Below are 19,229 nucleotides of genomic sequence, written 5' to 3'. Positions count from 1 at the left end.
TTCCGATTCCATTATTTTTTCCGGGAATTTCCGCACTTTTTAACTTAGGCATTTGGCCATACATTGTACCTTGAATATAGAGATGAACATTTTGTCAGCGCAACTCCTCATAAACCGCTGCACAGAATTTCGTCAAACTTTGCAGGTATTTAGGACACAATGTGTAGATGTGCATATTACCAGGAAATTCCGATTCCATTATTTTTTCTTAGGATTTCCACACTTTTTAACTTAGATTTTTGGCCATACCTTGAATATACAGATGAACATTTTGTCAGCGCGACCCCTCATAAACCGCTGCACAGAATTTCTTCAGACTTTGCAGATATTTAGGACACAATGTGTAGATGTGCATTTTACCTGGAAATTCCGATTCCTTTATTTTTCTGGGAATTTCGTCACTTTACAACTTAGATATTTGGAGATATCTTGAATATAGTGGTGAACAGTTTGTCAGCGCAACTCCTCATAAACTGCTGCACAGAATTTCATCAAACTTTGCAGATATTTAGGACACAATTTGTAGATGTGCATATTACCGGGAAATTCCGATTCTTTCATTTGTTCTGGGATTTTCAGCACTTTGAGTTTTGGGGGAGCGTGGGGTATGTGAGCTTGCTCACTTTTTCTTTCATTTTTTTTTATTGCAATTTAAATATATCTTATCTTTGCAGTAGTTTGTGCAAGGCACAAATGCAATCAAAGTTGTTTATCGGTCATTAGGTCATAATATTAATCTGAAATGAAACAAAACGTATCCCATCGGCCAGAGTATATAAGGCAACTCATCACAATTGCATGTATTTTTTTTTTAAATTTTAAAAAGAAAAGCTATGAAGATCACCTTTATTTTCATTTGACAAACCTGTCTCCAACATTAATATGTCCTACTTTTATTCCAGATTGTTATTCACTGTCTGAAGGATCCTCAACGACCAGAGGTTGCTCTTCGAGTCAATACATCGCCTTCTCGGGGACTTGGTCTTGTGGTTCCTGTTCTGGTAGCGCGTCTGTGACCTCCAGAATGAACTCTCAGTGTGGGTACGGCTCCTCCTGTACGATACAAGCCAACAACGCCTGGCTTGGTGGAGACCCGTGTAAAGGGTGTGATAAAACACTGATATATTCCTACAGCTGCTCATGTAAGTACTCTTTAATAGATGTGATTTTTATAACCTTAAAATATGCAAAGCCAATGATTGCAAAACTAAATCAAAGCAATCAATCAAATCTGTAAACTAAGCAGATCTGAAAGATTCATAGAGACACTTGAGTAATTGTTTTTTTTTTCACTTTTGAATTTATATTTTTAATTGAAAAATACCTTCGCAAGTTCTACGGACGATACCTATTCAGCAATAACATTTTTTTTAATTTCCACTCTTAGTTAAAAATATCTTTGCAAGTTCTACGATTGATAGACCCTGTCAGCGAATGCAGATTAAGTTGAATGCTGACTTGGTATTTTAAAACAAAATGTTAGACCAAAAATATAATCACCGAATTTTATCACTTTTTTCCGTTTGCCTTACTATAACAATGAGCCTAGGTTGGTATGACTGGTTGACTATGGGGATGCTTACTCCTCCATGGTATCTGATCCAACTTATGGTGTCAACAGATTGGTCTAATTTTGTCATGGTCCGATGAATTTGACACTTATCCCTCTTTGAACTTAAAAATGTATTTATAATGTGGACAGGAGATACAGGTCAAGTTAGACTTTGGTGCTGATTCGATGATTTTTTAATACTTATCCCCCCCCCCTCCCCCGAACTTGGAAAAGATTTTAAAATACACAAAGATGCTGATCGTTCAGTGTAGTCTAATTTATGATATTATAATAATAAAACTTTGAGCGTTGACCCCAACCTTTGTACCAGAGAGACGGAGCTAACATATTTTTTTTTTCAAATGTGCACATCCACAAATAAGACCTTTCTGAAAGCACAGGCTCTACTACTATGATTTTTGACCTAATGCCATAAAAATTGGGTCCTTTTTTTTACACTAAGATAGGTAACATCAATATTTTTTTTTAAAAAGTTTGATTTATAGACAAGACTGGACAATAAATTACAATATGCCGAAAATACATGAATTGGATCCATACTAGAAAGACGTCGGGTTGTTGTTTAACATTTTTTCTCGAGAAATAGCAGAAGATCAATATTTTATGAATTTGCTTATTAATTAAGGAATAAATTTAATAGCTATCCAAGTTATAGTATATTACATTAGTTTGGGCAGTTTACGCTTTACAAACCACGAAGCGGTTTTAAAAAAGCGTAAGCAGCTCCAACCTGGGTTATACCACTCCAACCTTGGTTATACAAGTATAACTTGGGTAACTGTTAAAGTAATTCCCTATAATTTAATTTTCAATCATTAAATGTACAAAAGACTTTCTCTTTCAAAATTGCCTTTAAATTGTACATATTATAATTGTTAAGTCAAGCGGATTGATCCGTTTTTGACGGAGGTAATTGTGACGTAGGCTACCAAGGTTATATGATGTTGAGTGAATTTTTTATCCAACCGAATAACTCGTTACAACCAAAATTGAATTGTTTCTCATCCACAAATGATATTTTTAGCTATCTGGGGAAATTGGCAGTCATGGTCATCATGTCCATCTGATTGCATTTCACAAACCTTACAGAGGACCAGGCAGTGTGTACGGCCTGCAGGGAGCTGCTGGGGGACTACTCCTTCACAAACCATACCTTGCCTCCTGGACGGCTGCACATGTGAGTATAAAGAAAAGGGAGGGGCAGGGATGAGCCGAGTCATACATATATGCCTACATAAGCGTAAAATCATTAAATTCATTTTTCGCAAATTTTCCTTTATGTTGAATTTATTTATTGCATACAACCATTTGCATCCAAAATTGACAAAACTTGAATACTATTACAGCAAAATCTATTTCAATTAACTCATCATAATGGCATCACGCTCAATTTTTGTTAAATACAGTTGGTCATTGTACCATTTTCTCAGAACAATTAATGAAGGCAATTGAAATGAAAAGGTAGAAATGCAATGAAAAGGTAGAAATCATAAGGATCACTTCACTTCATTATAGATAGGGATTTGACCTATAGGACCGGGCTTGGTTTTTTTTCTCTACAAAAACCTTGTCGATTTCCGTTCTGATTAATGGCATTAGGCTGAATACATATAACAATTTGTTTTTCCTAAATCTTTATTTCAGCGAGTAGAGATAGGAGAAACCCTTTCATTGATTTCCTGAGTTTGTTACCTCAAAATGTAATAATTGATATTTGTCTTAACTTCTCAATGTGCATAATGGTAACGTTTACTCCTCTGAAATTCTATTCTTTATGTCTAGGCTATTTAATCCGTGAATATAAGAAAACATGCCATTGGTGTGTGCAAATTATATAGGCCTAAATCAAATATCAAGAATGGACATGCATAAAGGATATATATAATTGAAGGAAAATACACAAGTTTATAAAAAAAATATTAAAATAGTATTTGAAAAGGCGAAAATTTAAAACTTTAAAAGTGTGGTACCAGATTATGAAAATCAGCTTTCCTTATTTTTTGTAGGTTTTGTGTGAATTTCGACCCTAGGGCAGGGGTACCCCCAAAAAAATCCTATCGTAAATTATTCCTTGCACCCAAACCTATCAAAATATCACAATTTTATTTAGGGTCAGGCCGGCATATGTATGAGAACATGATTTAGAAAAATTATGACCTATTGGAAAAAAATATTAGAAACTGGTTATGAATGTATATCGCGTTGCGAGTAAGAAAATGCTAGTCATTTAAAAATTTCCTGGCCCAAAGACCACAAGCTGAGAACATACTTAAGTCAAAATTTTAATTTTTTAACATTTTCAGTTTCATTCATTGTATTAGCTTAAAAAGTTAAAAAGTTCAATTGTGCAAAACATTTCAATTCAAACATATGTTTTTTTGTTTTTTTTTATTATCAAAATTATATCGAAAGTTATATAGATTTGATATTTTGACTTAAGTCTATTCTCCGTTTATGGTCTATAGGCATGAACAGTGAAAAAAAAGAAAACATCAGTATTAAAAGAAAAGGATGTATACAAAAATAGTTACAATTGCCTTACTGAAAAGTCGTCACTCTATAACAAATGTCATTTTGTAAATTTAATAATAATTTAGTACATGTCACATCATGAAGTAAATGTTCAATATAACTGGATCAAACGTTTAAAAGAAAAACGCAAATAAAAAAAAATCAGATGCATGTATACGAATCTAACGGATGCATACAAAGTTGTGCAAGAGCAAAGTAATAGTAATAAGCATATCTGGTACACACAGTGTAATCTAATAAATATGTTTTTTTTTTAAAAAACATGGTAGAAACATGTCTACAGGACATGCATTGCCCACACAGGGTTCATTTGATAATTATTAATGAAACCTGAAAATATGAATAAAGTTTTGTAAACATCCTTAAAACAGGTTAGTACTGTACATCAGGAGGTGGTATGTAAAGTTCAGTTTCTGATATAATACAATGTACCATTATCTTTCGGAATCTTTGTACATACAAATATTTGGTGGTTTATTGTGTATATACATGTACTTTAAAAATACATGTGTTGAAATAACAGGAGAACAGATAAGACTGAATCAAGAAAAGTCCCGCATATCAGGCAGATATGTTTCTTATTCAGGGTATTTAATACAAAAACTCTGAAATTATGAGATATTTGTACAGATCTGAGTTCGGTATTAAAAGATATGAATGTTAACATATGTTTTTTAAACTTGATGATATTAAATAGGATTTTTTGGCAATGTCAGGTTCTAGTAACTAGTAGGTACTCTTTATTTCACGGTCCAAAATTTTGCAAAACGACTATCTTGCAGTGTTAAAATGGAAAAAGTATTTCATTCTCCGTCAGTCTTCACCAAAAGTGTTCCAACAAAACCACTGCCAGAACTAGCCTCTGTGTAGGATAGGCCACATGATGTACATATATTTCTTCCTAACTTTCCTCTGTAACATCTCTCTTTGATGCAACATTCACAAGGGAGTTAACTATTTTTACTACTAGCAAATTTTAGCTTGGATTTTTTTTACTAGCAATATTAAACTTTAACTAGCTTTTTTTCTCATAGTAATACGTTGAATAATTTCATATTAAAACTAATTTTCTGCAGTAAATATACAGAGAATCTTCTTTAATGATTTTTAGCTCTACTGGTCAGAGACCAGAAGAGCTTATGCGATAGTAAGGTGTCCGTCGTCCGTCAGTCTGTCCGTCTGTCTGTAAACAATTTCTCAAAACGCTACTCCTCCTACAGTTTTGGTCTGATTACAATATAACCTGGCACACAAGTAGATTACACTAAGATACATAAAATATGGCATCGGTTTTTTGATTTCGATGATCGGTGTTGCCATGGTTACTAAAAATAAAATTTTCTTTGAAATTCCTTTAAAACGCTACTCCTCCTACAGTTTTGGTCTGATTTCAGTATTACTTGACACACAAGTAGACTACACTAAGATACATAAATAGTGCGTCGATTTTTGATTTCAATGAACGGTGTTGCCATGGTTACTAAAAATAGAATTTTCTGTGAAATTCCTTTAAAACGCTACTCCTTCTACAGTTTTTAAGTCTGATTTTAATATTACTTGGCACATAATCTACACTTAGATACATAAAATAGTGCATCGGTTTTTGACTTCGATGAACGGTGTTGCCATGGTTACTAAAAATAGAATTTTCTTTGAAATTCCTTTGAAACGCTACTCCTTCTACAATTTTAGTCTGATTTCAATATTACTTGGCACACAAGTAGACTACAATAAGATTCATAAAATAGTACATCGTTTTTTATTTGATGAACAGTGTTGCCATGGTTGCTAAAAATAGAAATGTCTGTGAAATTCCTTTAAAACGCTACTCCTTCTACAGTTTTGGTCTGAGGGCAATGGCTTCTTTTCTCATTCCTTTGTTATAAGTACAAACCAGTAGAGCTACAGTTTCGACAGAGACTTCTGGTTGATTATTTCAAATTGACATAGCAATTATAGCATAAAGCTAAATTCATAATAATCAGAGAGTCTGATTCATGCCACTTGTGAGGACTATATGGAATCAATTTGTTCTCCGAGATGCACAACCTATTTACTATACATTTCGTGGTTTGAAGGTGGACAATCCATCAGGACTGTCACCAATCATTTCAATCAAATGAAACAATCAAAGTGTTGATTGTCTCATTTGACAAACAGCATTTCCAATCGCTTTTTATGCGTTTCACGGTTGAAAATCCTCGCTCACATGTTGCATTGGACAGGGTAATAATGATACCAGGTTATAACTTTCCTAATATTTGGGAAATGCTGACACTTTCCATCCTCCTTCCAGATTCCGTGATAAACGGATAGTGGGTGGCAGGCTTTAAAATGGTCATTTCTGTTTATATACACTTTCTTGTAGAATGTTATCAAGATTTAATCTAGGAAGCAGAATCTGGAAATGGGCTACAATCTGTCGAATTTCTGTCACACCATACTGGACTAGGGCTGGAAAATAAAAATTAAATATTAAATTTTTTTTATTATGATCTCAATAACAAAATAAATTTAATGCAATTTTTTTTTACATCAAATCAAATTTGAAATTATTTTTACGTATTTCAGACTTATGTTTATACTTACAATTGCCCGTGTTCAAATGTGGCCAGTTTTTATGGTCAAATATCAGTGAACATTGGAACAAATGATCTTCCAAAAGATCTCTGAATCTCTTCAATATCTGTCTTCTTTCTCCATAAAATGCATCAATGTTCATCACATTATGCAGATTTTGATTACTGAACACACAATTCACAACATCATTAGGAAACTGCAAGTTTTGCACCATGATTTTCAATCATGTCATCCAAAGTAGAAGAGGCACTCTGGAGACAAGTAATGGCACTAGACATTAATCAGGTCGGAGAGAATACTCGAAATCGGGTATTGTCCTTGAAATCGCGTATAATACCCGATATTAGGGTATCATTGTATCCGTGAAATCGGGTATAGGAGATGTAATCACCTAATAAAACTTAAACAATGGAATGGCGCATGTTGCCGAGTTAACTTTCATCTAGAGACACATGTTTTCTAAAGGTATCACTAGCCAAGTAAGAATTTGGGCGTCAATATTAATGCGCTCAGGACAACAAATACCCGTGGAGCTCAGTACATTTCATGATCTGCACACAAAAAGGCGTTCGATTTGCTTTATATTTTTCATAATGTTGAAAGTAAATGCATCTTCCTAATGTTCATTCCCAACACAACAGAATTGTAAAGTATCAGAATTCGGGAATTTATAATAATTCCACATCAACACGACAAACATGAACAATTTGTAAATAAATCAAATTATACGGAAACACATTTCACACACAAGATATGATGCCATGTATGAACAAGGGATTGTCTATCGTATCTAATTATGCGTCATTAATTACTTTCACATTCATCTTGTGCATAAAATCAAATTTATTTATGAATGTATAAATAATGTAATGATAAAAATGTCTAAAATTTCGGCTAAAAAAAACCCCTCTTTCTCTTTTTTTGAGAAATCTTATTTTTATCATTCATACATATTTGCAGAATATGTCTTCAACATTTTAGCAGAGACAGTGATATATTCAGGAATACAGCTTATGAGAGAACATTACTGTTGATCGTTTAATTTTGCTATGTCATCAATATTTTACAATTTCTTGGCGACTTCAAAGGGGGTGGGGGGGGGGCTAAATGCTTCTGGACCACCTCTGACAAAACAACCTCGACTGTGTTCTACATGTGTCCAAGAGACCTCTCTTTGAATGTCACGGTCGGTTAAACTCGGTTATATATTTTTAATTGTAGGGAAGATTTATTCATCAAATCATATGGGTAAACAAAAAGCAACCTGTTATTTTCTAACACATTATGAGACTACAAGTTTATTTTTTAACACATTTTTTCATTATAGATGAGCATTAGGAAAAGTTATTGCTATGAGCAATAAGTATCATAGATAAAATAACTAAAAAAAAAACTGTGACATATTGTCTAGAACCAATCAGATTGTATTAGCATATTATAATGAGGTATAAGATAGCGATATTAAAAAAATATAGAAGGTAAAGAGGTAAAATTTACCCTGTCTATCAAATAGTATAATAAAGAAAGGAAGTGGCTACAATTTTTATGAAATTTTAATGTCCGATGAGGAATCATATTCCCAAAAAGTTAGACAAGAGTTTCCAAGGCAATTGAACACTCCATTATTTCAGTTTGTTCATTAACATGTTCATCAACGTAAAAACTATAAGAGATGTGAAAACTTGACTATGTAATTCATATTTCAATATAACTGTACCTCGATCTATATTGAGAAATTCAATGTATTATAAGCTCATGAAAAGATGTAAATATTTGACTTTTATTTATAACCCCCCCCCCCCCACCAAAAAAAAAACAAAAAAACAAAAACAAGAAAATCCTGTTCATATGACTTCTCGCTCTCAATTTTCACGCAAATGCATAAAATAAAGGTAAAATAGCATATTTTGTATCGATTAAAATGCAACCAAAAAATTTACGGTGTCTTTGAATAAAAATTTCCAGGCTAAATTGACATAAAAAAGATACTCACCTTCAATTAGCTATTTTCAACCTGTTTTCCCGTGGGTATTTATTTGATCTTATTTTATTTTCTTCTTTATAATAACGTTGGTATTCTATTATGGCAGAGATATATAATTATGACTCGCTTATACTGTACTCTCTAACTGTTAGGAATAATTTATATTTCACGTGAAAGGGACGCCATACGTTTTTCACTAAAAATACATAACACGGCGTTAGTGGTTTAATTTCTTTAAAGTTTCACATTTTGTGAATAGCGCATAAATTAGAAAATTAAGTATATGGAATATTTTAATGGGATATAAAGACAAACGAAGTATAGTTATTATTTTGTTTTTAGAAATTATGTTGAAAAATAATAACGCCATTGTGTCCTCTTTGTTACCCCAGCAGTGTTTGTCGTGTGATTTTAAACTTATTTGACAACCGTATGAATTAGGTTTAATAAAAATAAATCCACAAGATACTGATGTACAAGTAACAGTAACTGGCATAATGCGCCGTTGCTTTATTCTTTTGTTTTTATAGAAAGTTGCACGGAATACCCGATTTCGGGGATTCAACGATACCCTATTATCAAGTATTATACGCGATTTTACGGATAATACCCGATTTCGAGTATTCTCTCCGACCTGTTAATATCTCCTTGGAATACAACACTCATTCGACTGACCTCAGACAGAACGTCTTTCAGAAAGTACAGATAACATGTATACTTGAACTGCAGAAGTTTTTAGCTCACCTGAGCCGAAGGCTCAAGTGAGCTTTTCTGATCAAAATTTGTCCGTTGTCTCTCGTTGTCGTAAACTTTTTACATTTTCATCTTCTTCTCAAGAACCACTGGGCCAATTTCAACCAAACTTGCTACAAAGTATCCTTGAGTAAAAGGGATTCAAGTTTGTTCAAATGAAGGGCCACGCCCTTTTCTAAGGGGAGATGATTATGAATTGGAGAAAAATTAATGGCATTTTTAAAAAATCTTCTTCTCAAGAACCACTGGGCCAGGAAAGATGAAACTCGTGTGGAATCATCCTCAGGTAGTATAGATTCAAGTTTGTTCAAATCATGACCCCGGGGGTAGGGTGGGTCAAAATGGCTGACCAAAGTTTTACATAGGAATATATAGGAAAAATATTTTAAAAATCTTCTTCTCAAGAACCACTGGGCCAGGAAAGATGAAACTCGTGTGGAATCATCCTCAGGTATTGTAAATTCAATTTTGTTCAAATCATGACCCCCGGGGGTAGGGTTGGGCAAAAATGGCCAATCAAAGTTTTACATAGGAATATATAGGAATAATCTTTAAAAATCTTCTCAAGATCCATAGGAACAGGAAAGATGAAACTCATGTGGAATTATCCTCAGGTAGTGTAGATTCAAGTTTGTTCAAATCATGACCCCTGGGGGTAGGATGGGGCCAAAATGGCCGACCAAAGTTTCTTATAGGATTATATAGGGAAACCTTTTAAAATCTTCTTTAAGTACTTCAAAGCCATGATTAGTAATATTTATATGGAATTATCCTCAGGTAGTGTAGATTTCAAGTTCGTTCAAATCATGATCCCCTGGGGGGTTCAAATTCAAGCCCCCCCCCCCACCGCAGTAAACTTTTAGTTCTGATCTGATACGTGCTTTTTCCTAGCCGATGTGCTCAGGTGAGCCCCTGGGCCTCTTGTTTAATGATGCCTTTCGTTTTAGCTCTATCTTCAGCTCTAATTGTTGGATCTTCAGCGTATGACATCATGTGTGAAATTATCAGTTATTATACCCCACGCAAAAAGTTGCGTGAGGTATAATGTTTTTGACCCGTCCGTCAGAGTGTCAGTCAGTCAGTCCGTCCGTCAGTCCTGTTTTTTTGTCAGTGCAACTCCTCATAAACCGCTGCACAGAATTTCGTCAAACTTTGCAGATATTTAGGACACAATGTGTAGATGTGCATATTACTAGGAAACTCTGATTCCTTAATTTTTTTTCCGGGAATTTCCACACTTTTCATCTTAGGTTTTTGGAGTGGCCATACCTTGAATATAGAGATGAACAGTTTGTCAGCGCAACTCCTCATAAACCGCTGCACAGAATTTCGTCAAACTTTGCAGATATTTAGGACACAATATGTAGATGTGCATATTACTAGGAAATTTTTATTCCTTTATTTTTTTCGGGAATTTCCGCACTTTTTAACTTAGGTTTTAAGCCACACCTTGAATATAGAGATGAACAGTTTGTCAGCGCAACTCCTCATAAACCGCTGCACAGAATTTCGTCAAACTTTGCAGATAATTAGGACACAATATGTAGATGTGCATATTACCAGGAAATTCCGGTTCCTTTTTTTTCGGGAATTTCCACACTTTTCAACATATTTTTGGGCCATACCTTGAATATAGAGATGAACAGTTTGTCAGCGCAACTCCTCTTAAACTGCTGCACAGAATTTCGTCAAACTTTGCAGATATTTTTAACATAGTGTGTAGATGTGCATATTACCAGGAAATTCCGATTCCTTTATTTTTCTGGGAATTTCCGCACTTTTCAACTTAGACTTTTGGGGATATCTTGAATATAGCGATGAACAGTTTATCAGCGCAACTCCTCATAAACCGCTGCACAGAATTTCAGCAAACTTTGTAGATATTTAGGACACAATGTGTGGATGTGCAAATTACCGGGAAATTCCAATTCCTTTATTTTTTCCAGGATTTTCAGCACTTTGAGTTTTGGGGGAGCGTGGGGTATGTGAGCTTGCTCACTTTTTCTTTCATTGATCAGTATTTTTGTGACTGTCAAAAGTTTTTGCTCTACCCCAAGTGTACCGTTTGCTTTGACAGGTTTCAGAAACTGTTCATCAAGAATATCAGCAATTGCAAGTTCCTTTGCCTTCCCATTTCTCTTTGTGGACCCTTTGTAAAAGTAATACACAGCTGTGAGATTATCAATTACTGTGTCCATGTATGTTTTACAAAATGTGTCCTTTACTGCGAGTTCTAAACTGTGTGCTAAACACCAAACTACAAGTAACCATAGACAATCTCTCTTCAACATTGTAGCTACACCGTTCAACTCCCCCATCATGACACTTGCTCCATCTGAACAAAAAACAATCAACTTTTCTTTCCATTTGCCCATGCCAAATAGTTAAATGCATTGTTTAGGACTGTTATACCATCAGATTTTGTGTTTGGTGGTTCTTCTAATCTCAGAAACATCGAAGTTGGGTAATGATCATGCATTAATTTAATCATTACAAGTTCTACAACTACACTTAAATATGATGCATCTAATACAGTTTGTTTGTCTTCATAAAAACTACCAATTTCAACAACAAACTGTTTGGCTGCTTTATCTTTGCAATAACTTTTTACCGCAAGTTTCAAACCATTAAGATGTTGAAATTTCAGAAGGCCTTTAAAATCTGTAAATGATCTTTCCTGCAAAAAATTTACATATTTATCAATTTGTTAAAATAATTTAAATAAATAAAATAGCGTATACACAAGATTTGTCTGAATTAAATAATACAAATCTTCAACTAATAGCATGACAAATAGTATACTGTTCTAAAGACTTTATCCATTCCATTCAAAGTTGATTCATTTTGAAAGCCTTTAATGATTGGTATCTCCTCGGATTCTTTTGATTTTTTTGGCATCCACTGAACGTAGGTGTGTTGTAAACTTAATATGTGCAGCAATGTTTTTTTTTTAACTCTCTGGCTTCCAGTGACAAAGAAAATAAAACAGGAAGATTACTTCAAAATTTACGATGTGCAGGTAGCTGATTACACATGTGTTGATCGACGCCATTTTTAGGTCACCTGAGTAAACTCAGGTGACCTATTGCTATCCGTTTTCGTCCGTCGTCGTCCGTCGTGTGTCGTGTGTTAACATTTGAACATTTTCAGCTTCTTCTCTGCAACCACTGAACCAATTTCAACCAAATTTGGCACAAAGCATCTATGGGTAAAGGGGAACAAAAATTGTGAATTTCATGATCCCTGCCCCCCTGGGGCCTGAGGGGTGGGGCCAAAACCACTAAAATTAATGCAATATTTAAAAATCTTCTTCTTTACTCCTGGACATCAAGCAGTCAAACTATTTGCATGATTGTAATCAGCATTCAGTCCTCTACCAAAATTGTGAAATTCATGGCCCTGGGGTCAGGGGTTCTAGTGCTAGGGCGGGGCTAAATAAGTATATAGTGAAAATGCATTATTTCTTTGAAAATCTTCTTCTCTGCTCCTGGGTATCAAATAAACCAACTAAGTACATAGTTATGATGAGCAAGAGTCCCTCTACCAAAATTGTGAATTTTATGGCCCCAGGGTCAGGGGTTCTGGTGTTAGGGTGGGGCTCTATTGATTATATAGTAAAAATACATGATTTCTTTGAAAATCTTCTTCTCTGCCCCTGGGTATTAAATAAACCAAGTAAGTAAATAGTTATGATGAGCAAGAGTGCCTCTACCAAAATTGTGAATTTTATGGCCCCAGGGTCAAGGGTTCTGGTGTTGGGGGGGGGGGCTCTATTGATTATATAGTGAAATTACATGAATTCTTTGAAAATCTTCTTCTCTGCTCCTAGGTATTAAATAAACTGACTAAGTGCATAGTTATGATGAGCAAGAGTGCTTCAACAAAAATTGTGAATTTTATGGCCCCAGCATCAATGGTTCTGGTGGGGGGGGGGGGGACTTTATTGTTTATAAAGTGGAAATACATGAATTCTTTGAAAATCTTCTTCTCTGCTCCTAGGTATTAAATAAACTAACTAAGTACATAGTTATGATAAGCAAGTGTTCCTCAACCAAGATTGTGAATTTTATGGCCCCAGGGTCAAGGGTTCTGGTGTGGGGGGGGGGGGGGGGGCTCTATTGATTATATAGTGAAAATATGTGAATTCCTTGAAAATCTTCTTCTCTGCTCCTAGGTATTATATAAACCAACTCAGTGCATAGTTATGATGAGCAAGTGTGCCTTAACCAAAATTGTGAATTTAATGGCCCTATCATCAGGTGTTCTGGTGTTGGGGGGGTTCTATTGATTATATAGTGAAATTACATGAAATCTTTGAAAATCTTCTTCTCTGCTCCTAGGTATTAAATAAATTAACTAAGTGCATAGTGATGATGAGCAAGAGTGCCTCAACCAAAATTGTGAATTTTATGGCCCCGGGGTCAAGGGTTATGGTGTTGGGGGGGGGCTCTATTGATCATATGGTGAAAATACATGAATTCTTTGAAAATCTTCTTCTCTGCTCCTAGGTATTAAATAAACTAACTAAGTACATAGTTATGATAAGCAAGTGCTCCTCTACCAGGATTGTGAATTTTATGGCCCCAGGGTCAAGGGTTCTGGTGTGTGGGGGGGGAGCTCTATTGATTATATAGTGAAAATATGTGAATTCCTTGAAAATCTTCTTCTCCTAGGTATTATATAAACTAACTAAGTGCATAGTTATGATGAGCAAGTGTGCCTCAACCAAAATTGTGAATTTAATGGCCCTATCATCAAGGGTTCTGGAGTTGGGGGGGGGGGGGGCTCTATTGATTATATAGTGAAATTACATGAATTCTTTGAAAATCTTCTTCTCTGCTCCTAGGTATTAAATAAATTAACTAAGTGCATAGTGATGATGAGCAAGAGTGCCTCAACCAAAATTGTGAATTTTATGGCCCCAGGGTCAAGGGTTCTGGTATATTCAATATTCAAAATTGTGAATGCCATATAGCATCTGGCTTAAAACATGAATCAAATTCAATACACTGTAACTAGAAAGTTGTTGCATAATGCTCAGGTGACCTATAAGGCCCGTGGGCCTCTTGTTAAATTTAGTGCCAAGTAACTTGAGCACCCGGAATATTATATTGAATAATTATACAGTAATTAATCATACGAGATTGCTTATTCTGGGATGAGCGATCTTGGCATATTTTGCACCAAATTTTGGTAACAATCTGTGAGTCATCCTTCGTAACATACAACAAGGGAATATGAAATTTCATTTCCCACTTCACAGTTTTAATAGAAGCAGTGACGCTGACTCCTTCAGATGAAGTGGCAACACACTGAGGGGTTGGATTGTCATTGTTATTACAGACGGGGACTGATGATACTCGTCAGATTTTTTAAGGTAGTCTGTAATACAACCATTCATCATGTTCGAAATCCCGGGAAAATTCTGCGTTTCCCTTCAGCTTTACAGCTTGTGAATATTTAATAATTTAGGTCACTTATAATAAAGCATTTCAATGCTCAAGGCGAAATTAGCGTAAGATTCAGAAAAATTCAAAAGAGACCGTTTTTTTAACTCGCAAAAGTTGGCTACCATGGGTCGTTTTTAACCTGCATTTTCCGTTTTTAGTCGCATTTAGCGAGTATTTCCTGTTAATTTCGAGCCCTGAATCCACAGTTACTTAGACATGAATAAATTTTGTAATGTATTTAAACATAATAATTATTGCACTTGAAAACATTTTTTTCAAAGTTATATTGTTATTGCCCTTTAAAACATCTCTTAAATTAATATATACAGAAATTATTTGCAAGATATTGTTATGTTCGACAAAGAAAATCGTGTATTTAAAAAGGGTGGGAAAAGTGGAAATATACTTGGACATCTTTAGGTCAGCAATTCCAACAATAGCCCTTTTGATGAGGATAGAATGACATCATCATGAGACTCAATACTAGTACTGCTAGGAGACAGGCCCGGGAAATAAATTTATTGTGATATGAAGTAAACAGAAGCGTTTAATTTATAATTTTGAACCTGTGGCATTTAAAAAAAAAAAAAAAAAAAACTTTATTTACCTGTATACTATAGCTAGAGAATTTGTTTATTAATGAAGGGAAGTGGTTTCCCATCACTTCCAAATGTATCTGAGAATTGAAAATTGTTGAACTGGAACACGTACTCCGTTTGTAGCGAGGGATTCTGCTAGTTCTCGCCATAAGACTACACAGATTTTCTGTGTCTCATCTTTGATTTATTTTAAATGGCGCCTCTTTTCTGGTTGACTTGATGGTATTTTTTAGGTCACCTAAGTAAACTCAAGTGACCTATTGCTATCTGTTTTCGTCTGAAGTCGTACGTTGGTTGTAAACTTTTGAACATTTTTAGCTTCTTTGGAATCACTGAACCAATTTCACCCGAATGTGGTATACAGCATCTAGGGGTAAAGTGGGACAAAAATTGTGAATTTCATGGTCCTGCCCCCCCCAGGGGCCTGAGGGGTGGGGCCAAAACCACTAAAATTAGTGCAATCTTTAAAAATCTCTTTCTTTACTCCTGGACATCATGCAGTAAAACTGTTGGTGTGATCTTAATCAGCATCCTCTTCCAAAATTGTGAAATTCGTGGCCCCTGGGTCAGGGGTTCTGGTGTTAGGGTGGGGCTATATCGATCGTATAGTAAAAGTGCATTATTTCTTTGAAAATCTTCTACTCTGCTCCTGGGTATTAAACAAACTAACCAAGTACATAGTTATGATGACCAAGAGTGCCTCTTCAAAAATTGTGAATTTTATGGCCCCTGGGTCAGGGGTTCTGGTGTTAGGGCGGGGCTCTATTGATTATATAGTGAAAATGCATTAATTCTTCAAAAATCTCTCTGCTCCTGGGTATTAAATAAACTACTAGTAACTTAATATATAATTATAATAAGCAAGAGTGCCTCAACCAAATTTGTGAATTTCGTGGCCACTGGGTCAGAGGTTTTGGTGTAAGAAAGGGGGGGCTCTTTTGATTATAGAGTGAAAATACATTGATTCTTTAAAAATCTTCTTCTCTGCTCCTGGGTATTAAACAAACTAAGTATATAGTTATGATGAGCAAAAGTGCTTGTTCCGAAATTGTGAATTTTATAGCTTCTGGGTTGGGGGTTGTGGTGTTAGGGCGGGGCTCTTTTGATTATATAGTAAAAATACATTGATTCTTTAAAAATCTTCTCTGCTCCTGGGTATTAAACGAAGGATCTATGGACATAGTCATGATAAGGAAGGATGCTTTTTCCAAAATTCTCAATTTCATGGCCCCTGGGTCAGGGGTTCTGGTGTTAGGATGGGGCTTTAATGATTATATGGTGAAAATGCATGAATTCTTTGAAAATCTTTTCCATGGCTCCTGGGTAGTATGCCAGTTATCGTAGTATGTATATATTTATGATGAAGAAAGGTGCATCTAGCAAAATGGTTAATATCATGCCCCCTGGGTCAGGGTGAGGGGGTACTGAAAATAAATTAATGCTTTTAAATCTGCTCTTTGGTATTGATCAGCCATTTATGATGAAACAAATTTATAGAATTTCCAAAACTTTGAAATATGTGGCCCCAGGGTCAGTGGTTCCTGTGGGATGGGGTGCTCAACTGGTTATAAAGTGGAAATGCATTTTCTCTTTGTTACTGTGATCTACCTCTTGGTATTAAGTAACTAGAGTAGGCATGTTAAGTATATGATTATGATAAGCAATGGTGCCTCTTTCAAAATTGTGAATTTCATGGCCTCTGGTTTAAAACACGAACCAATTTCAATTGTTGGAAAGTTGTTAAATGATACTCAGGTGACCTATAAGGCCCTTGGGCCTCTTGTTTTATAGAATAAGGAACTCCAGAGGTGACCACTAAAGTTGCACCTCTTTATTATCGAACAATGATATCATTTCCTGGTTATTTCTCTGAATAGAAACATAAGCCTGTTGCCATAGTATTGACCTGTTGTTTTTTTTTTTTTTTTTAAAAAGATACCTATACGCGTAGTGCCAACCATAGATATGACAATTAATTCTCAAAAGAACTTTTTTTTTAAAGAAAAGCTTAAAAAATGGATTGAATTAGAACAGAAAATAAATTGCCATTTGAATTCATACGAATCGGTTAAAAATTGATATTGCAAAAATTAAAGGAATTTCCACTTGTTAGCATGATGGGTTTTTCCTCATAAAGTTAATAATATATAGTAGGATTAAAGTTATTGCTGTTTAATATTCAATCAAATATGCCGGTACATGTATTCGAGTTCCTACTTTAAATAAAACTTATAGTACTGTAACGTTTTCGGGTTCTTTTGTGGGATTTGGCTGTTCTATCTGAACAATTAAAGAATTAATCAATTTTCTCAATCACAAATTTAAATTAGAAATATGTACAATATACCCTTCGTTTCTCGGGAGCGCGCGCCTTTCAAGGACTGAAGCGCATCGATCCGCTTCTTAAATTAAGTCAAACCAGTGTATGAAGGTACTATACATAAATATACATTACCAACCAAAGTCTCGAAAGTCTATTTCAGACACGCAAGACTAAATAAGGTATCCCTTTCAGTACCTACCACGTTTGACTCTTCTGTAGACGTGTCTTCTACACCGCCGTCAGTGACAGACTAACTAAAACAACCCGACTGTCTCCTTATTTATACCTACTTCAGGTCACATGACCTGCGGAGAACCGAAGGGAACAAAGAAACCGGAAGTCAGTGCAACTACCGAGAAACGAAGGGATAATTTGATCTTGATTCATCTCTGCTTCACTACCCACGCCTCCAGGAAATGCGTCTCGCATTCCTCAATAAAGAAAAACTAAAGGCGTACAATATTACAAATGTTCATTATTATTTACACCATGCAACAATCTTCTTGACTGACTTTGCGCAGGTCCAATAAACATAAGAACACACTAAGCTATCTGCTTAAATTTACAATGTTATTTGCCATATCTACAATTTTGACCACTAAAACCAGAGTTCTTCCTCATGGGTCTCTACTATAGTTTTTCCATCCTTTTGATATGTTTCCTGACACCGATCCAGGTGTCTTCTCTTGGTCACTTCAGTCTGAGTGGCCTCTGTTATCTGTTCTGAGGGAAGAGTCTGTGTATATTTGTTGACACCAACTGAACGGATGGAATCCTGGACACTACAATCCTGGACATCAGTCGACGAAGCAGCCGATACTGTTGCCGAAGGAACCGCATGTTCTTTCACAGTGGTCATGGGATGCTGGAATGTAGCAGGAGCAACAGGAACTAAAGAACGCTTGCTCAATAAGCTCTTGACTTTTGGAGTGTGTACAGGAGTCGGTCTCGTTGGTTTCCTCTGAGTCACTTCGGAAGAAGGAAGGGAAGTCCCAGCCGCTGTGGCTTTACCAACAACATCTGATAGATTCCCGGGATCCAACTGCTCCCAATCACTCTCGCAGTCAACCTGAGCGAATCCACCATGTCGAGTTCTACAATGTCTGACCATGTCACTCTTCTTATTCGTAGCATAGTCACAATGGCTGTATTCAAACCGTTTCTGTCTGCGCTTTCTCCCACACTCCAGTACATGTTTCTCCCACTATGATTCTTCACTGATTCTCTGGGAACACATAGGACAAAGGTGACCCTCTTTTCTCTTAGTGGTCGTGGTGTTTGCCATGATCTGCAAAAATCACAAAAACAAAATCCTGAGTATAAAAATATTTTAAAAACTAAACACTTAATGAAATTGCTCTACACTAATCTGTAGTTGTACTGATATGCCAGCTTATAATTTGTATTCAACAATGAAGTCGTCATGCCACGCGGG

General features: G+C 35.5%; 1 protein-coding gene across 1 annotated transcript in view; it reads left to right on the top strand.

Annotated features, from left to right (window-relative positions):
* The first annotated feature begins 936 nt into the window (after positions 1-936).
* Positions 937-19,229, top strand: part of LOC134230292 (collagen alpha-3(VI) chain-like) — a 32,755-nt gene continuing 14,462 nt past the window's right edge. Inside the window, exons 1-2 of the mRNA XM_062712060.1 lie at positions 937-1,142; positions 2,598-2,750. Coding sequence (XP_062568044.1) covers positions 1,025-1,142; positions 2,598-2,750 — 271 coding nt within the window. The 5' untranslated portion in view covers positions 937-1,024. The remainder of the gene's footprint in view (positions 1,143-2,597; positions 2,751-19,229) is intronic.

This window comes from Saccostrea cucullata, unplaced genomic scaffold, assembly GCF_032062105.1.
Source record: "Saccostrea cucullata isolate Sc308-1 unplaced genomic scaffold, CSIRO_AGI_Scuc_v1 ctg10396, whole genome shotgun sequence".
Classification (NCBI taxonomy): domain Eukaryota; kingdom Metazoa; phylum Mollusca; class Bivalvia; order Ostreida; family Ostreidae; genus Saccostrea; species Saccostrea cuccullata.
This window is presented reverse-complemented; position numbering and strand designations above follow the sequence as displayed.